Below are 22,120 nucleotides of genomic sequence, written 5' to 3' on the forward strand. Positions count from 1 at the left end.
AAGGGCAAACGAGGATTGGTGGTGTTGTTATATGTGGTGATAGAAAGGGACAAACTAGGCAAATTAAGTATATATTTTGTCGGTAGAAAATGTGTGTATATATAGTGATATTAATAATTATAAAAAGCGACACATTTAGTTTTATAAGTAGAAAACATTATTCTATAGCATAGCTAACTACACCATCACAATTCTAAGTGATTTGTATAATAAGAATGCGATAAACCTATTAATCGGACAATCAAAAAGGTTAAGTTTGTTCTCGCTCAAATAGTTCTCTCCCCCCCCCCCCCCGAAGGAATTCGCTCAAATAGTTGGAAAACTTTTTGTCTTGTAAAATTGGACTTCTAAAATATTTGGGGGAATGTGTGTATATTCACAATCCATTATTACTCTTTAGAATTTCATTCTTAGGATTTTTTTTGATAAATTATATAATTAAATAAAAAAATTTAAAAACTGCACAACAGTGAACTCTAACACAGGACCTTAGGCCTTGGACATTAACCATCTAGCGCTAGGCCAACACACGCACACATATTTTTAGCGTGGATGATTATATGATATCTGACTCATTGAAATGCATATATTAATATGACTTTGGCAGAAATAATTAACTAACCGCGTCATGATTTAGGAATTATCTAATCATTTCTTTAATTACGAAATTGAGCGAGTTGATTATGTAAACTAGGTAATGACTACTATAGAAGTGAAGAAGTGAATTCTTAAATTAATGCACCAAGATTGCATCATATATAAAATTGAAACATTTTTGGGTGAATAACTCTCCAGGTCGAAACAATTAGCGTTATATTTGTCAAATGTTAATAATTGTAGTAAAACAATAATCAGGCAATACGTATAATGTTAGATTTGTTAGAATCTGGATAGGCTTGTTAGTTGTTGCTTTCAAATAGCAAAATTAGAACACAAAGATAGAATGATGGGATTACACACAAACACACACAAAACAGAAGCATAAAAACAGAATATCAGCCCAGCTGATAAAAGCGTTTTCAAAACTATTGTTTTGTTTGTATTGTGAGTAGGGCCATTGTATACAGTCCATCATTAAGGGAAAGCCTGGCCCAGGCCCGACATAGTTCTATTGCTCATGGGTCTCGGCCCAGCCCACTTGATAAGCCTAGCTAGTAGCTACTCTGTACCACGTAACATAAGCGATCGAAAATAGCCTAAAAGATGCTACCTTAGCACTATATTTTTTTCATTGCCAATTTTTGGATTCTGATGCCACATAGAATTGAATTTTATTGGAATTTTATTTTAGGCTAAAACTTAAAAATTAAATTTTGACCATAATCTGTATATTTAAAGTTAATTAACCCTTTCAAAAAATAATGCCCAAATATATACAATTATTATAAAATAAGTAAATTTAAATTATTTCGCTTATTCTCGACGCATATAATTGTCGCCAGTATCCCTATATATATTACTCCCTCAGTCCCATTATTGAAGACCTATTTTCCTTATCGGGGTGTCCCAATAATAAAGACTCATTTCCAAATAAGGAAAGAATTAGCCTTTAAAATACACTAATTAATTTAACCTTAATTACACTATAAATAAGAAACAATAAAAAAACCCTATCATAATTCCTACTCTCTCGGCCTATCCGCCTCTCTCTCTCTCTCAAGTTCTCTCGGCCTCTCCGCCTCTCTCACTCTCTGAAACCCTAGGATTCCTCCGTCCTCATCCTCCATCCGCGCCGCCCTCTTCCGAAACCCGCGATTCCGCCGTCCTCACTCTCTATCCGCGCCGCCCTCCTCCGAAACCCTAATCGGCCTCCGTCCTCAGCCTCCATCCGCGCCGCCCTCCTCCAAAACCCCAATCGGCCTCTCCGCCTCTCTCTGGAACCCTAGATCTACGCGTTTATGGCCGAGAATAGCAGTTGGTTGGCATATTTGAACTCTAAATTCGTCCCCGATTCGGAGGACGAAGAATTCTTTGCTAATATACCTCCGTTGCCGTCACCGCCGTCTAGTTTTTTCTATGATGGGAGCGGCGTAGTCCAGGGTTCTGAGGAGTCCGCCGGTGGTGCTTTGATGGAGGATTCGAGGGTTCCAAGGAGTCCGATCCGGCGGCCCATCTATTGCCGCCCCTCTACCGCGATGAAGGCGCAAGATTCGGATCTAGACGCTCTCCTATGCACGGAGAGTTGGGATGACGTCGTGCGCGAGCGGGAAGAGGTCGTCAGCGGCGACTGGTGGCTCCGGTGCTCCCCCTTGTTGCGAAGGATGGTCTATACCATGTTTCCGGGATTGAAAGGGTGAGATCTTTCTTTGTTGTTGCGATATTTGTGATCGTATATGCGTTGTTGGTATGAGGGGTGTGACCCTCTGTGTTGTTTCCATGAGTGCGATTGTGGTAGATGGACTGAATGCTGAGATGATGAAGTTGCTGCTCATTTTTTTATGGTTGCTTCCCTGGTTCCCTCTTGTGACTAATTGTTTGTGATTGCATATGGTGTGTGCCCTAGTTCAAGATTTGTGCGTATTTTACTTTTGTTTCCAACTGCTCGGCCGCCTATTTTAATGCTGTATTGACTGCTCAATAAATGAACTTTAGGTTCAATAAAAAATCAACCAAAATAAATAATCTGGATTTAAAAAAAATAATTAAATTAAATGAATTAAATTTTTTGAATTTTTTGGAAATTAAATTCAAAATTGAAGTAAAGCATTAAATAGAAAGATTCCAAAATTAATCACCTACACTAATAGTGGTGGGCCACAACACTTTAACAACTAATCTACCTCTCCTTAATCTCCGTGCCCAAAAGACCTATGTCTTAAATAATGGGACGGAGGGAGTACAATTTACAAGTTGTTATAAGACGTACCCCACATCACCCTATATATTATATTATTATTATTAAACCTCACCACACCTATTACTATTATAATAGTCGCAAATACCTTTTTGACAAATCTATTACTCGCTCCCTTTAATTTCAAATGACCCAATTTTTATTTTGAATTGTTCCACTTTAAATGACTCAATTCAAATTTAAAAATAAATTTAAATATTTAACACTATTTTTTTAAATTATCCTACCACCACTTTATACCTTTATCACATATTTTTGATTTTCGTGTTCAATTTTTTTAAGTCATTTGAAACGGGACGAAGGGAATACTATTAGAGAGGGAATTTAAAATGTACTTGCACTAAAACTAAATCGCGCGCAGGTGAATTTGAATTCAAAATTTTTCATAAAATAGAATTTTTAGATGCCTCAATTCTACTATTTTAACTAGATCTCATTGGCTAAAATGCCCTATTGATTTAACACTCATCATTATAATACGGGGGCGAATTTTGGATTTAACATTAGAGGGATCTGAATTTTTTGAATTACGACGTCTGAAAATATTTGTATGGCGTTGCTCCCGAAGCAAATTTTTTTGAGCATTTCGTACAGTTCATTTTCATGCATTTTTTTAACAATCACTTAATATAATAAATAGTTGTTCGCAATCGATTAATTCAACATCAATTACATCGAAAGAATATAAAGATATACTTTTATACATTTTTCAAAAAAGTTGTTTCATCTTCTAAACAAATACATTAATTTTAATTATTAATAGTTTGTAATTTTTACTTTAACTGGATGATTGACTCAAATTTAGCATTAAAAATTAACTAAAAAATGAAAATATGATAAAATAACATAAATTTAACAAATCAATGTAAAATGTTAAGCAGATAACATGGATAGTATAATTATTAAAACAATGTATTATATTTTTTCTTATATTTCTTATTTATACACACACACAACATATATATATATATAGATATAGATATAGATATATATGAAATAATTTTTTTTTAATTCAAAAATTAGGAGGGAGCTTCAGCCCTCCGATCCGCCAGTGCCCAACTGAGTACACAAATGTATTCATGTACTCCAACCGTCTTATAAAAATATTTATATGAATATTTGTAAGTGACACGAACTTTAAAAAATATTAGATAAAAATGTATTGTGAGTGGAAATGAGAAATCACTTTATGAAAAATAGAAAATAAAGAAATTATGGTAGGGTAGTATACAAAAATAGAAATATTTATATTTTTGTGGGAGGGTCGTGACAAAAAATTTATATTAATTTTTGTAAGATAAAAGAGAGTATTATTTTATTCATTAACCGCGCGTGGTAGATATAACTCTGCTCCACTCTCTCTCTTATTTCCATCATCATCACAATTCACAACTCTCTTTCGACCTCATTTTATCTTTGCCCCTCCTCCCTCCACTGTCTTTTTCTCTGATAACATCAACAAATATTGATATGGATAAGGAAATATACTTCTTCTCAAAGTCGTAGAGTCATATGTATTAGTGAGTCCTATATGCATAGCTATACATATATGTTATATACAGAAAATGAAGTTTTTCATACTTTGTATTGTTTGTTTGAGTGGCTATAGAAAGCTGCCAAGAGCCTCAAAGGCATAACCAATATCTTCATATTTGCAAGGATTAAAATCACTTGTCATATTGTTTTTAATTTGTTTTCTTTTTCGTCAATTTTTTGTAATGATTATTTAAAAAAAAAAGTGAGGAATGGGAAAGAAGAGAAAGGGTGTGAAGAAGACAAAGGAGATATCAGTAGCGCTAGCAGAATCTGCATCAATAGAGCCTCAACCACAGACTCCAAGAAAAAGAGGAAGACCAAGAAAAATATTCACAGAGGAGAAAGATGATTCCGACAAGGAAATAATTGGTAAAGATGGAGAAGAAGGAGGAGAAATAGAACAAGTGGCGGCGGACGAAGAAGAAGAGAAGCAGGAAGAAGAAGGTCCAAGGAGAAGCAGGAGATCTAGAAAAAGTAAGCTTCCCAGAAAGAGCACCTGAATTTTCTTCTTATTTTCATTTCTTGTATTTTGTAACTGTGCCTCTTGAATTTTGGTTAATTGGGAAAATAGCTTCGTATCAGTTTCGACACTACATATGCTTCTACTATGTTTTTCTTCTTGTATTCGTTTTGGATTCAATCCCCATATTGTTTTACTGTTACTTTTGCTTTTTTAAAAATAAATTTATTATAACAATATTTATAACCAAAAATTGAAGTTAGCTGCTTCCACACTCGACTCCCCAGCCTGCATTCATGCGCCGCTTCTTCCTTGAGGTTCCCATCATCTCAGTTGCAACCTTCAACTTTTCTTTCAATAATTTAGTACGGCGAGAAGAATGATTAAAATTATCAACTCAATTTTACATGATAAATAATACTCCCTTCGTTCATAAAAAAATATCTTAAAAAAATAACATAAGTTTTTAAAAAAATTATGTTATTTATTTAGTAAATGGAGAAAGAAGTCCACAAATTAAGAACAATGGAAGAAGTTAATTAAATTAGTGAGTGGAGAAAATGCCACAAGTTAGTAAATGGAGAGTGTGACCAATAAATTATTATTAAAAATAGATTATGATATTTTTTATGGACGGACCAAAATGACAAATTAAGACAATCTTTTTGTGAACGGATGGAGTACTAATTTAATTGCATCATGCAAATCATGTACTACTTAATTGAATTGAATTATTTTATCAATTGTGTATTATTATTCAAATTAAACTTATGTAGTTGTTCGAATTGAAGGATTAGATAAGATTACATTAAATTAATCATATACTCCCTCGGTCTCACAAAAATATGATCATTTGTGAGTGACACGAGTTTTAAGAAATATTATATAAAAGTGCATTGTGAATGAAAAACATGTCTCACTTTACTTTACTTTATTTTATGAAAAATAGAGATGAAAAGTAAAGGGATTGTGGTGGAAAAATAGAAATATTTATGTTTTTTTTTGAGACAGCCCGAAATGACAATAAATTCATGTTTTTGTGAAATAGAGGGAGTATGATATCTTGTTCAGTTAGATAGATACGGCCCAGTATTCAATATGGGTCAATGTCATATACGAATAGTCTTGAATTATGAATATTGACCCTATGACAAAATTAATCTTAGGCTATCAATCTCAAGTAAATTAGAACCAATTCAATTAAATCTTAGGCTAACTCAATTTCAAGTAATTGAGAACCAATTCAATCTCGCCAATCGAATGCCACCTAATGGATTAAAGTTGGTGGTAGAGTGTCATATTTTTCTGTTCATCAAATTGACTTCAATTTCGTTCAACTGCTCTTTTGCCCTGGATTTCTTCGACGGTGCCTCAATCTTATAGCTCCTTCAGGCATCATTTTACAATATTTTTGGGATCATCAAAAACTTCTTCAACCTCATATTTTAACAGTGACTTCTATGGCTTGAAATTCATAAAATTACATTTACATTTTTTTTTTGGAAATCTTCCCGACTTATGAAGGAGCCCTATATCTTTCAAATTTTGAAGACAATTCATAGCCCGTGTTAAAGTTTCAATCTTTCCAAAAATGGGAACTCTAATTCTACTTAGGTCTCTATATCTGGTTATGTAAATTTTGCATATAGGTAATGTTATAATGTATTATAATCACATCACAATTGAGCAAATAGAATATTTGAAAACACGAATGAAAGCATTGTATATTTTGAAGGGTTTTTTTTTGTTTACTTTGGGGGAGGGGGAGCGGTGGGGTTTAATCCCTGAACCTCATTGTTCGTATACAGGAGTTCGCACCGTTTGGTGTCCCCTTAGGGACATATCTTGAAGGTTCTAGAAAGCAAACTTTGCAATGTGCGTTTAGATTATTATATTCTTAGCGCTCTTTTAATTCAGTATATCTCTGTATTTAAAATAATAATAATAAATAAATAATTATAAAATTTATTATTTTATTTTATAATTCATAATCTCTAAATTAAATACCTAATAAATACTCTCTCCGTCCCAAACAAAATGTCCTGTTTTCCTTTTTGAGCTGTCCCAAACGAAATGTCCTGTTTCCTTTTTTGGCAATACACACTCTCTCTATACTTAATATTTAAATAATTTCCACCAACTCACTTTATCTATTTTATACACATTTCTTAATCTCCGTGCCGAAAAGAAATAGGCCATTTCGTTTGGAACGGAGGGAGTAATATTTAATCCTATTTTTTCTCTGCAGAAGATGAATTGAAACACAAACAACAATCTATCATTCATAAAGTGATATAATTTGGTTGGTGTACTGTGGGAAAGAAAGATGAGATGAGATGAAAAGTTTAGAAGAAAAAAAACTTATTTACAGATTTTTACAGCAATACATATTCATTCTCCAACTCAAAAAGTACATATTCTTTCACTTCTCTTGCATCACATATACAGAGATTTTAGCGCAAAATACATGCAGAAATAGAGAGAATCAAATTACAAGAAATCTGGAAATTTTCTTATAACCGAATAAAATTACAAAATTTCTTATAACCGAATGAAATTGATTCTTATAATAAAATTACAAAATTTCTTATAACCGAATACAAAACATTTGCAGAAGTTCAACTATATGGCCAATCATTAATAAGCAAGCTGCTCTTTTCAACTTCTCTTCGGACCTATCTAAAAATGAATTAGCCTCAAAAATTTCAACTCCTTTGGCTTTTGCTGTAAGAGGATAATAGACGAAACCTAATACATGTCTCATTTAGTCTTTGCTGGGTTCAAAATCATCCCATCTGTGTGTTCTCCATGTCGGAGCACAATTATATCGAGGGTCGCCCCATGGACCTTGTCTAAAGAATGACATCTTCAGCATCAACATTTCTGCTGAAGGCAGAAGAAGATGTCTCAAAAAACCTTTGAAATTCAAAACGCACCTGTTCAGCGTGCAGATTTGTGGTGCCGTTCTTTTCTATAGCGAGTATGCTGTGGATCGAAACCGCCTTCCTCTGCTCCATAGACAGCCCAGGATGGTGTAGGAGCCATGTAATCGTTACTGGTAAATGGTTCTCCAGTTGATACCTTCAATTCAAAAATAGACAAATTTCAGCAATTAATGGCAAAAAACAATATAAGAGGCATGCGGAACTACAAGCTGAATTACGTACCAGGTCATGGAACTTCTCATAGTCTATCCATGTATGCCACTGGCCATTGACCTTAAATTTGTCAACTTTAGCCAAAAGAACACAACACGAATGGACATGCTCACAGGCAACCTCATATGCCCCATCACTCTTTCGAGCAATCGCTTCTGAAAACTCTTTTACATCATAATGCCAGGGAACATTTTCCATTGTTAGCTTCGATGTGGCTGACCTGTAATAAAATTCTTCTTGTGAAATCAATAAACAAAAGTTAAAGACAAAAAGAATCCTAGTATGGGAGAGAATCTTACGATCCACAGTACGTCACCCCTTTAATTTCAATAAAATCAGGATTTCCAACATCAAATAGGCTGGAATAAGCATCTATATCTTCTGTATTCCATCCTTTTACTAATGTCAAGCGATACACAGTTCGCTGTTGCTTCTCTTTCAGTGCTTTCAAAGAGTCCTGACATTCATTTCAGAATACCTCAACTTAGGCACGTTATATCAAAGAAATCAGTTTTGGGATTACTAACATGACAGGATAGAGTAAAATAACCATGATGAAAACCTGAGATGCGATGATGCGACAAATATCCAGCTGTAAATAAACTATGCATGTCACTGATGGACGATGTTTCCTTCACTAGAAATTGGAAGTAAAGATGACTAAATGGTGATAAAGGAGTCTAAGGTTTCATGAAGTCAAGGATTCCTAAGAGAAGCTGTAGAACCCATCATATGATACAATTGATCGAGAAGGTAATTTTTAAGAATTTTGGGTTACAAGTGGTTAAGAGGTAATAAATAACAAAATGCCAATCCGTCATATGATACAATCGATCGGAAAGTAATACTTAAAGCATTTAGAGGTATAACAGATTAAGAGGTCATAAAATATCAAATTACTAATAAATACCAAACTGCCATACGATACAATTGATCGGAAAGATATTTCTTAAGCATTTCAGGTTGTAAGAGATTAAGGTAATAAGCTATCAAAATACCTATAAACACCAATCTGCATGTAATACAAGTGACTGGAAAGGTAATTCTTGATCATTTTGGGTTATTAAGAATAAATAGGTAATAGAAATAACAAAATACCACTAAATGGATATACAAAACCATGCTTAAAGCAAATATTTGAAAAACTTGATATGTGTCCTCTACAAAAAACAGAATCAATTCTAGGACAAACTTCATCCAAAGTTCCAAACTCGCAATTCACAGGAATTTTTTCATCTTGCATCCAAAAAAGGGAGAACTATTGTTTGTATTATTCAGATTTCTTTTTTTTTTGGGGGACAAAAGATTGATAAAGTTTTTCAACATGGGAGCTTGAATAATCCTTTTCTTGCGTTTTTCCCAAATACTTAATGTCTGCTCCCAGATAATATATGACATAGAGTTAGATATTCATAACACTAATTTAACTTCTAAATATAAAAACACCATCTAGTTCTAGTAATTTACTCACGAGAAATCTCTCCCAGAAGTCCCCGAAGAGCGGTCTATCAATAGCCTTCAAGCTATCCTTAGTTGCAGCATCTACACTCACATAGAGCTGCACGATCCAAATAGAAAAGGTGTTAGACCTTATCTGTCATCTATTGGGACGAAAATTGCCATCCAGGTTTTATGCTCTTCTCAAAACATGTTTTCCACTTAAACAAATGGAGAAAAGAAGACAGAAAAAGCACACCTGCGTGATAGGTTTTAATGACATAATTTTTTCAGGAAACTGAGCATTTGTCACAAGAAAAGTTGAGATTCGCCTCCTATGTAGCTCATCGACAAGAGTGTTGATCTCCGGATACATGATAGGTTCACCAACAAGCGATAAGGCACAATGTCTAGGAGAAAGGCCCTCGGATAGACGTTCTGCCTTTACACCTGTGCATATTTGAAGTTTTGAACAGCCTAGTCAATTATCAGCAATACCAACAACCAGCTTAAAGCCTCACAAAGCAACTCAAAAGCAGAGAAAGAAAATTAACAAAGAAAATATTGACATATATTATCTCCTTGAACCAAAAAAAAAAGGCTAAGACAAAGAAAGAACGAACAGATATGTAAAAGATTGACAAAACAGCATACCAACCACTTTTCTGTCAAAGTGTGCTACAATTACAACTAATATATCTTCAAGAAAATTTTGAACTGAACATTTAATACACTCCACAGGAAACATCGATAAAATCTATATCTTATCTGAACATTCTTGACACAATTCTCAAAATTTAGCAAGGTATTCTTATCGTTAAACTCAGATCAGGACCTCAAAAGAAGTACACGTACAATTTTTTTTTATAAAGATGATACACTCTTCAACAGTCTGTATTACTTACAACTATTTGTAACTTATATACAGCGTGCAAAAGCATGCATCATGCATTCCCGCAATCCTCTCATATATTTGTGGAGTTATCTTATTAGAGTGAGGTGTTTTAGCCATTTCTTTGAGCATAGTAAAAACTGGAAATTGAAAGATTTCGATATTTAAAAAACACTTATCAGCCTTACCTGGAACTCCTTTCATCTGCTTTATCATTTTTGTATGTAGATCAATTGCGGTGTCAACGATTACCAATGGATCATCCATCTTCCACTGCCAACTCTTCCCCACGGGATTTGTGTGATGTCTCCAACAAAAGACACATTTGTTTGCACATGCTAAACTAGGGGTAGCCTCCATGCACCTAGAGATGTAAACAATCAAAGTCATAAATGAAAGTCATTGATATTAAAATGGAATGTAGTGGCCTTGGATAAACCTGCAGTTATATTAGTACTGTGGCTTTCGATCTTAAAAGAAGAGGCAAACATATGTCTCCGAAATAAGCTGAGTAGCTTTAGAGACTCAAGAAATTGAATTACTGAAACCTCCAAGTTAAATAACAGTCGCCCACAACACAAACAAGCTTACCTGTGACTCTCAATACCATAAAAAGAGTGCTTGTAACATCCTCCACGCCCTCTAAGCTGGGACTTGGTCCATCTACAAATTTTAACCCCACTGTGAGAGCCAATAACTTTATACCCCTGCCACCAACATCAACCAGTTAAGACAATAGTTCATGTAATAGAAAGAGACCACCAGAGCATTTGAAGCGTATGTAACACAAAATTATGTTGACTGATTCTGAAATCAACACACTGATTCATATACGAGTTTTTACCTGCTTCTCTAAATTTGCCCGTATCACCGGAGTCACCATTTCTTTCTCCCCATTCACAGTATGGCCATTCACTGCCCCATTAGCCTTAGCTGCCACTGCTGATCTTCTTGAAGGCCCCTTTCCAGCGATATCCTCAAGATCAACAACATCCGATTCTTCCACCTCATCATCATCCTCCTCGCTAAAATCTCCTTCACTCTCACTCTCAACTACATAATTTTCCAAACCCTGCTCATTTTCTTCTAAATTACCATTCAAAACCTCAAGAATCTTCTGACTCCACCGATCAAACACCCCATTCAAATCCCCCAAATCCACATCTCCCTCCTCCAACTCCACCAGCTCTCTACCCCCAAGCTTCCGCAACTTCGCCGCAACATCTCTGGCCACGGCATTAAACGTCTCCCCGTAACTCCCACTCCCCACCCCAAAAACAGCAAATCTGCAGTCCTTGAGCACGAGCGCCCCAACCCGAAAATCATCAGCACTCTCGGCCAGCCAATTCACCAAGAAAGCCCCATCATGAGGGGGGGCGCCGTTGTCCCACGTCGACGCGACGACCAAAACGAGGGTTTCTTTGCATAAATCCTCAGGCTCGTAGTCTTTGGGGTCGACAAGATCAAAAGGGATGTCGTTGAGGGTCAAGAGAGCGTGGAGGCGCTGCGCGAGGACTTTGGAAGTGTTGGTCTGTGATAAGAAGAAGAGTTTGCCTCTTTTGGGAGGAGCGTGGCAGTGGGTTCCAACGACGGCGCGGCGGAGGCGGCGTTGGCGATTGCGGGATTTGTAGAGGAAGTAGAGGGTAGCGGTGGCAGAGAGGAGAGTAAGAAGGGTGAGGCGAGCGGACGGGGACATGGTGTTCAACTTCAAATTGTTTGGGGAATTGAAAGCGGCATTTGCAGCTGATGCTTCCAACTGGGGTTTTGGAATAGTTTGCGGGGTTTTGCGCCCAATTGGTTGTCGATGCTACATAGGTTACACAAGATTTGAGGCCTCCACCTTGTATGCTTAATTTATTCGACATAAATTTTAAATTTTTAATAAATTAGGTTCATTTCTATTCTGATTGATGAGTGGAGAGAAATAATAGTGAATCATAATTATGACTAATGAGCTCATATTAAATTTTAAATAAATTGTGCATACTCGCGATAATAATAACTAAAAAAAAAAAACCAAACTCATTAAAAATAAATTATACATACTTTTATAAGGCGATCGAAAAAAAAAACATACTTATAGGACGAAGATAATATATTCCCTATATCCATAAGAGTGTATATGATTAGTAATGATACTAGTTTTAATAAAGAGTGTGTTATAATAGGAGAAGGGACTTATTTTTATTAGGGATTATGACAAAAAAATACACGAAATTTGAAAAAAATTGTAATTTTAACTTGAATTTTCAATTAAACCAAAAAATACTCTCTCCGTCCCATGAAGCATGACACACTTCTTTTCGGCACGGGAATTAAGAAATTGGTATTTTGTGTGTTAAATGTGGTAGGTGAAAAAGTGAAAATGTGAATAAAGGGTAAATTTTTTGCCATTTTTAGAAACGTGTCATGCTTCGTGGGACAGACCAAAAAGGAAACTGTGTCATGCTTCGTGGGACGGAGGGAGTACATGAATTTATATTTTTGTTACAATTTTCTCTTAAGTTTGACTTTCAACAAAATTAGAGCTTATTTGACAGTCGAAATTAAGTTAAATATATTAATTTTTGTTGGAATTCTATTTTGAAGAAGTTTACAACAAAATGAGCTTGTCTTGCTTGGAGCAAACTTGTTACAGATATTTTTTTTCAGATTTTCATCTACCCATCTTCCTTAACTTGCTCTCTTTTCGATCTTCAAATAAACCGACTTCGAGGAGTAAATTTCACTACTTTCTACAGCCCACGTCCAGTCATCCTCTTTGTTTTTAGTTGGCTTGAACCTGTCAATAAGAGATATTAAATGAGCATTTGAACTCATGAATCGAGCTAAATGAACTTGTTATTAGATTTAAACAATGGGCTATAAATCGGATTTCTGAGTCCAAATGTAGAAAAAAGGCATTCAATTTTTTAAAATGGGGTAATTTTCTGTAAATCCATAACATTTACACGGAATTGGTTTTTGCTCATATTTAAAAAAATCCGCCCCTGAATACATAACCTTTCATTTGTGTCTCGTTTTTGTCCGATCGACGGTTTCCCCCAAATTTTAAATGACGTGGCATCGGAAAATTTTAAATCTACCGCGATTCGCTCAAGATTCACGCTAGTTCCAGTGAAATCGTGTAAGAACCCTAGAAATTGGAAGCCCTAATCGAATAGAGGACATAAATTCGAATTTGGAATGTTAAAAGGAAGAGAAACGACGTTGTTTAGGCTTATTAAAAACGACATCCTTTTTAATTCAATTTTTGGCGTCCTACAGTGCAATTTCCGATGCCACGTCGTTTAAAATTGGAGAAAACCGACGACCGGACAAAAACGAGACACAAATGAAAGGTTATGTATTTATGGGCAGATTTTTTAAAATAGGAGCAAAAACCAATTCCATGTAAACGTTATGGATTTACAGGCAATTACCCCCTTTAAAAAATAGAAGAAAATAAATTCTCTCTAGAATCATATCGTGTTTCAACTTGATTTCTCTCGTTCACAATTGACGTTGAAATTAAAACTTGATTCAACACTAGCCATGCCTTTACAAGATTTATTGCTTGAAATATTCGTTCTCAAGCCTATTAATTTTAGAAATAATACGTAGCCATTTTGAAGAGGTAAACACAAATTTTAGTCACTAATTTGAAAAACACAAAATCTAGCCATTTTTTACGTTTAGGGACTATTTTGTTCTTTATTTAGGGCGGACCGAATTCGAGTTTGCGCGCGAGTTAGGTACTCTTGGCACTATTAGTGCCAAAAGTACTAACTGCCAGCGACCGCGGGAAGCGCTTGAATGGCACAATTGGTACTAATAGTGTCATTTGTACCAACTTCCAGCGATCGCGGGAAAGTCAACGGCCGTGCTTGAATGGCACAATTGGCACTGCCATTTGTACCAATTGTCAGCGACCACATGAAAGTCAGTAGCCGCGCCTGAATGGCACAATTGACACTATATGAATGACACAATTGGCACTATTAGTGTCAATTGTACTATCATAACCCGAGAGTTCAAACCCGAAGCTCAATCGCGCGTAACCCTATCTCAGTCCGCCAAATTAAGGGTAAAATAGTTTTAAAACGTTAAAAAAATGATCAAAATTTATGTTTTTTAGATGAGTGGCCAAATATTATGTTTCATTATTTAATATGACTATCTCACAAGTTGACTTCATTTTATATAGCATGTCATATAATTCAAACTCAAGTAATTCATGCACAAAACAATATGCTTCATCGATTTAATTTAATTTAATTTAATCAACATGGATTTCTGATTTGGCATTTAACCGATTTCTAGGAAATTCATGGTATGTAATTACTTATATAAAATATCATGATATGATATGTTTTTGCATGGTGTGACCTACGTCGGTTTCTAATATAAAACGAACTCAACGACGTCAAATTCTCAAAATCAAGCTTAATCGCAAAACTTGAAATAAACTGGACCATGGTTATAGATTTGGCTATAGTGTGTCCCTTGGAAATTTGCATCTCGACTTGTACAAAAAAGCATCATGCATGGTTATACATATGGCTATAATACGTCATGTGAAAATTTGTAACTGTTGCATTAAAGTCATTGCGGAGCAATTTATCCAACTCATAATTAATTAACAAATTTAAACTCACTCATACAATACACAAGTAACATATTTCACAAGATAAAACAATTTAAGCATAAAATAATCATAAAACACTCAATTTTTTATAAAATTAGCATCATATGAACATTAAAAATATGGAAACATGAATGTTATCAGTGTGTTGTCACATGTTGATTGGTTGTAGAGATAGAGTTGGTTAGAAGTAGAAAGGAGCCACACATGTAAAGTGCGTAGTCTGTGTGTGTGCGAGATTAAATAGAGCTTATCTTCTTCGCTGAAACCCTATTCTCTGTAATTTGTGTTCGATTCTCCATTCTTGTGAGTAATAAGATTTCCAATTAACTTTTCTGTGGATGTAGGTTCTGCAAAGATCCGAACCACGTAAACCATTGTACCCTTGTCTCATTATTCTTGTTTCATTCGCATTCATATTTTGTGTTGTTTAAGTTGTTGGAGAGTGATCAAGTGTGAGTTCTTGTGATTAGAGAATTCAACTCAAATCTACAACTTTAATATTTAAACAAATTTATTTTTTACATTTTAAATCAAATATTTATATAAAGTATATCATATTAAAGCTCTTATTGTGATCTTTAATTTGATATGCATATTAAATATTTTATAATTAATCGAATATCATAATTTTGGAAGAAAAAAAATGTAACAACAAATAAAAAGTTAAAGAAAATAAAAATAAAAAGAAAATTATATAATTTAAACATAAATCTTCAATTTTGTTATAACTACAAAATTGCTACTCAATTTTGAAATTGATTTAAAATTGATTTTAAATTGGAAACTCATCGTACACGTGTATATAAGTAAGAGAGGGAGGCCAATAATGTCAGCAATGATTCATAATCTATTGTCCACATCCACCAATAATTTCAGCAATGATTCATAAATATCAACATTAAAAATGAAATGAAATGCAATTGCCCTTGTCGAATTCTCTTTTTTCTTACAAAAATTGTTCCTTTTACATTCGGATGCACATATTACTTGGTAGCATTCCAAAAGAGTTTTGCTTCGTTGGAGATGTATTTCTTTTTGGTGGACAGGTAAAATATAAATAAAAAACTAACGTACAAAGTTACAGAATAGTAGAGCAAAGTTTAGGGAAACAACTCAAAAAAAGAGCAAGGCCAGAAGCAAAAGAAAATGAAAATAAAAATAAATGTGAGTATATTCTAATGGAACCTTAAATCACTCTCTATGACATCGTCTGTATTCACCTTTGGTAGGTTTGCATAGTCAGCAGCATCAACAAATAGCCATTTAAATGGTGAGGATATACTGAATGCAGCAGCTGCAGATTCCCACCAACTCAAATGAACTGTGAATAATTAGGTAGCAGCAAAGAAGAAAGCAAGCTGTACAAAATCCATCTCACCTTAGGGTAATATGGTGGTCAAAACTGTTGGGGGTCGACGTGCGATGAAGGATGGTATCAGGGGCGCCACGTGGTCTTCTGGGCACTCAGGATGGCCTCCCGGTCTTGTGCAAAAGTCATCCGGATGTCCCAGTGCAGGCTTCTCAGAATTTCTTCCAGAGGGTTTATAATTTCTACTTTGTCGCGGATGATTGCCCAACCACCCGGTCGTAGAAGCCGGTCCATCTCCACAACAATTACTATGGCCTGCTTGCATCTGAACATAAATACAGTGAGGACGACGAGAGGCCTAAAATCTCATGTTCAAAATTGAACAAAAAACTCAAAGGAGCGTTTACATTGGCTGATAGATTAAACTGATAATACATAAGATTGAGTGTTTGAAGGATTACATGATGAAACGACCTCAAAATTATTCAATGCCATCACAGTTATGTTGTGGATAGCTTGATATAATTTATATCTAAACACCCTTCAAATGTATAAATAGCTGCTCAAATGTTGGTTCCAAACAATGGAAAGAGTGGGAGTAAAGAAAGAGCAAATAAAGTGAAAAGACAACTAAAAGAAATTGGCAACAACCAGATCCTCCTATACTAAGACGCAAGGCGCTTGTATAATTTATTCTAGTGATGAATCTAAAAAAAAACTACAAAAAATTCATTAATTATCCCTCAAGTTCAGCTTATCTAATGATATCACCCTTATATTAAATTACTAAGACACCATTCCTGTGATACATTCGGATGCACGATGAATCGGCTTTAAAATTAAATCCTAATTGTGAGTTAATAAATCCTAGTGCATGAGCTGTTTCAGTTTCACGCTCACTAAACTTGTAGATTCCGAATCAGATTCAGCTACTGGAACTGCATCTACATTCATCGGGTTCTACTCTTGGAACTACATCTACATTCATACCGGTCGACCCATCTATGCGGCTTGCTGCATGCAAGTTTTTATCTTTTATTAAAAGGCTAAATTCAAGGTAATTCGGTAATCAACCTTTAAATATGCAAATTCACAGAAATACTGCAACAGAGTGCTTAACAAGATAAGAAGCTTGTTTTCTAGCTTGTACTGTAAATCTAGGAAACTACTGTCAGCAAACCATTCATTCAGAAACAGACATTTCCCATAGTAACATAATATCATCAAAGATGCCAAAATAGGTCAGAATTAGGAAGACAAATGGGAAAAATGATTTGTTGCGGACCTGTTTTTAAGCCTTGAGAAGAGATGATCAGCATGCAGGAGGTCATAAGATCGAGGATAAGAACCAAAAGATTCACACCAATCATGATACACACCAAGAAGCCCACGCTCAAAAATTATCGGAAGTGTATTAGGTGCATGTACAGGAACCACATTCATAACCCAAACACTCTGGTCTGAAACTGCAGCTGCAAATCTGTAGAAAAGTATAGTAAAATGATTAGTTATTATCATCATGTCAAGTATGCGAGAATGGTGTGACAGACACGCCGAGTGTACACCACTTGCTGTATATTACTCTTTAAAATCTAAATTCCTTTTTTTCTTAAGTTAAGACAAATAGAGATCTAGAACTACGTAAATATTTTAGTAGCTTACCCTCCACTTATGGCTTTCATGTCCATTATGTTTCTGATGGTTGACCAATCGATATCCATTCCAACTAGATACGACTTGTTCACAATAGATCTCCAGTGCTCGCTGTCAGCAATTAACTTCTCTCTGTTGTTCATCCATTCAGGAAATGTGTGAAGCCGCTTTGGCCATTCCGCAGGCCACTCAGCTCCACGTTGTTCAATAGCTTCAGGAACAGTGTGAAGGCAAGTTTTAAGCGGAGCATACCTGTATTAATATCGCAATCACAAAACTAGAACCAGACAGATCGAGTTACACCAGAAAAAGCTGATCAAATGAAACGAAAGACCACCTGATGACATTACTAGGAGTCTAGGACCATCAATTCTAATGTCGGCCTTGAAGGAAAGGCTGTTTCGGCATAGGAAGTTTTATTAGAGGGATTTAAGAACTTTCCATTTGTTTCTAGATGTGATGTCTGCAGTTGACTGATTTGCCTATTTTCTTGCTATTGCACAGTTTTATGGGATTATATAACGGTTCTTTCTTTAGTTCTTGTTTTCTTTTAAAATCCTCGAGTAACTTATTTGTCACTAATCTTTAAGATTTTTTGTTTTAAATCACAGTCATTGATCTTGTCTCTATAATACAGAAAGTGACATATGAGTTGCTTGATCAACCACCGGACAATGTTGATTTCTGCTAAAACATGAATGATGCATGAACTAAGTAAAGGAAGATCATATTTCTCACCAGGCAAAATCTGGGTTCTCATTCTCCTTGCAAAGAGGCGGAACTTTCTTCCGTCTCAGTTCATAAATATCATTTCCTTCTGGCTTTTGATATATTTTCATGCCTATGTCACTGAGTTCATCGGTTTTATCGGCCAGGATGTTCCAACAGATTGATGCTGTCAATGTGGACAAAGCTGAAAAGGGGATGAAATTAGAAAATGTCACATCATTAGGTCAGAGAGCAGTGTAGACAAACTTGCAGGGATCAACAAGCCAATTTAAAATCATGTTAAATTGAAATATGGAACTAAATCCATAAACAAGATTTCTTAATAGAAGCAAGAGGGATATTTCCCAATTATATGCATTACAAATAAGGATGAATAAATCCCGGCATATAATTGAAGGGGAGTTACGAGTGTAATATAACAGGTGCAAAGAAAGTTAACGTGCATATTTAGGTAATGCAATTAAAATATAAGAAATGTAACTACAAAATCTGAGGGCACTTCATAAATTTCAAACGAAGTGCAGGAGCTTGTGGGAACTAAGAGCAAACCTTCTTCGGCTTCGATACTGCTATGCTTAGCTGACAAAATGAAATACCCTCCAGGCCTTAATATCCTATTCATCTCCAAGATAAGCTTGGTCGCACCTGAAATTAAATTAGATCAATATCTTCCTGATGCTTGCAACAAGTAGAATGGTAAAAAGGGAAAATTTAAGATGAACGGGAAGCTGAGAATGGCAGCACAAACCATTTGAATGCCAAGAGATACTGCATTCGCCACAATGAATTGCATCAAAGACTCCACTAGGAAATGGAAGTCTCCGAGTTGCAAGAGGGCTAACTACAGCAGGGAAACCACGCTCAAGAGCAACTTGTGCTAGGTCCACTAGGTCATCTTTCAAGCCAAGCGTAAGAGTCAAGACGTCCTTCTCAAGTAGAGAAGCCATAAAGCTCGAATCTTTACATCCCATATCTAGAACTATGCGAATGTTTTTCCCCAATTCAATGTCTGGCACCATCTAAATCCGCCAAATTCCGGAAATCAAAGATGTAAGTATCCATGTTTAAAGGACAAAAATATAGGTGGAGTCAACTCTCATATCAAAGATACATATATAAATGCAAGAACCTGATTAAGACTATCCCTACCCATGTAAGAGAACTTAGATGAGTTAAAAGTTCTTTTGTATCAATTTTCGCCTCTTAATCAAGATGAACAGTAAATTTTTTACCATAGACACTAAAACAATCCAGACAAAATATCAAGCTATACAAGTTTTTGAAATGAAAAAAAGTTATTACATAAAACAGCAAGAACACCTCACCTCTTCTATCGATTCTAGATAATGCTGAACTCCACCCTTGAATACAGACTGATTCTGTGGGAAGGTGAGATAATCTCCAGATTCCACCAACCAATCCTGTGTCTTAATATATGCAGCTAATTTTGGATGTTCCACATTTTTATACAATATCTGCAAGCAACTTATAGTTAGCAATGTACAATTTCTACACAAAGCAAAATCTGAGATAAAAACTCTGCAAGTATATACCTTTCCTTTGCTTTCAGGCCACCTAACCGGAGTCCCATAACCATCACGAGGGAGGGGCACGAGACACATGACAGCTGATCTCGGGCAACTCCTCTCGTGATGCCTATAACTTTGCAGCCTCCCCGTGGCACTTTCAATGTCAATACAGGGAATGTAGTTATGCTTGCTCCTCGTGTTGCATAACTTCCAAGTGTACCGTTTTTTAGGATCAAAAACAGGACCCGATGTCTTCCTATTGGCCTTCCTTGAACCACCATTGTCCTCCTCAGAAGATTCCTGATCAAACTCCTCCGCATTGATGAAATTAGCATCTTCCTCCACAGAATCATTGGCATTGGCATCCTCATCCCCATCATTACCTTCATCATCTCCCTTCTCTGTGATCACCTCCTCTTCCTCCTCCACCTCAGATCCTTCATCTTCTTGATTCTTGTTTTCACCATCCTTTTTCGACAGCTTCGCATTCCCACCACCACCATTTTCCGGCTTCTTTTCTGGCTTCAAAGGCACGGACCCATTATTGATTTTCTTGTCTTTATCACCCAATCCAGACTTAAATCTCTGCTTCCCACTTTCTTTTTCCTTTTTGGGTACTATTTTTTCAGAGTGAACTCCGAAATTACTCACCTTCCCATTTGATGCAGCAGATACCGGCTCAGCAATGTCATCAAAAGTCTGCCTTTGGGAAGTCACAGAATAATTTGAAAACACAGACCATACAATCACAAAGCAGAGGCCCAATACCACAGTTGCAGATAGCTTCACAAAGAACCCGTATGATTGATTAGAGCGCTTCACCTGGGGCCCAAATCTTCCTATAGCCATCTCTCTCTCTCTCCAAACCCACAAAATTCCCTTCCAAGATTTCTACTTCAATTAAATTTTCAGTTAACAAGAACTGTAAAGAGAAAGATCAGCTAAGCTGAAGTAGGAATGATGGGAGCGAAGTCGAATCATTACAATATGACGAAGTTTTAAGTTTTAACTGTAAAAGAGTAGAAGCAAAGGAACATCCAGAAACAGAATTTTGTACTAAATTGACATTAAACCAACATAACCCTCCAAAGAATGGGCAAATTTTCAATTAACCCATGATTCAAAAATGTGATCTTTACTTATAAGGGTTACGTTGTAGTTAACGACAGATTTCACTTAATATGGAATTTCTTCTTTTTTTTTGAAATATGGTCAACATTTCATTTACCGTCGTCAAGATTTTCAAGTAGGCTTATTTTAGTTCATGCGAACGGGAGGAGAAAGCAAGAACGAAAAATTACTTTGTTTTTTACCTAAAAGAAATTACTCCACTTTGTTTTTGTTTTAGTAGCAGCGAAAGGTGATTGTAAAATAGTGATGTTGAGATTTTTAAAAAAATCTGAACTTACTTTGTTTTGTTATTTGCAGCTGATTATGAGCATCAGACGTGATTAATTTTGAGATGCAAACTTATGTTGGTTTTGGAATTTGTCAATATCTGTTAAAGAAAAGTTTGATTGTTTGAAAATGTTCGCGAGGGACATTGGTTTTAATATATTTTTGCATGTTTAATTATTTTTTTCTTTTGAAGTAATGTTAGAAGTTAAGAGTTAGTAACCAAACACTCCAAGAAATCACCAAGCCCACCTTACTCTCCAATCACCAAATTCGCTCTCAATGGGAATCGAACCCGAGTATCATCACTTAAGTGAGGACCCGGTGGCCAGGTGAGCTAAGCCCCCTGGTTGCATGTTTAATTAATTTGATCATTGTTGCCTTTCATGTTAGTGGTGAATTTATTGATGAGGCTGTTGATTAAATATTTAGTTGTGAAAGAAAATACATTTTCAGTATAATGTGATTTGTGAAGCATGTTTTGACGAATTTTAGGACTCAAGTCAAGCTTCTAGGAATTTTGAATAAAAATAAGTATGCG

At 35.5% G+C, this 22,120-nt stretch overlaps 1 protein-coding gene across 1 annotated transcript; it reads right to left on the bottom strand.

The window, feature by feature from the left end:
- Positions 1–7,340: 7,340 nt before the first annotated feature.
- LOC131009772 (uncharacterized) lies at positions 7,341–21,331 on the bottom strand. Its single transcript, XM_057937180.1, has 18 exons — positions 20,209–21,331; positions 19,981–20,130; positions 19,404–19,674; positions 19,205–19,300; positions 18,665–18,839; positions 17,936–18,178; positions 17,559–17,753; positions 16,405–16,598; positions 16,185–16,285; positions 14,171–14,272; positions 11,182–12,144; positions 10,929–11,044; positions 10,526–10,701; positions 9,705–9,895; positions 9,480–9,566; positions 8,308–8,465; positions 8,018–8,228; positions 7,341–7,931 (listed from the first exon to the last, which is right to left on the bottom strand). The coding sequence occupies exons 1-18, from the start codon at positions 21,031–21,033 to the stop codon at positions 7,791–7,793; spliced, it is 4,395 nt and encodes a 1,464-aa protein (XP_057793163.1). The 5' UTR covers positions 21,034–21,331; the 3' UTR covers positions 7,341–7,790.
- Positions 21,332–22,120: the final 789 nt, after the last annotated feature.

Source organism: Salvia miltiorrhiza, chromosome 2 (assembly GCF_028751815.1).
Source record: "Salvia miltiorrhiza cultivar Shanhuang (shh) chromosome 2, IMPLAD_Smil_shh, whole genome shotgun sequence".
NCBI lineage: Eukaryota > Viridiplantae > Streptophyta > Magnoliopsida > Lamiales > Lamiaceae > Salvia > Salvia miltiorrhiza.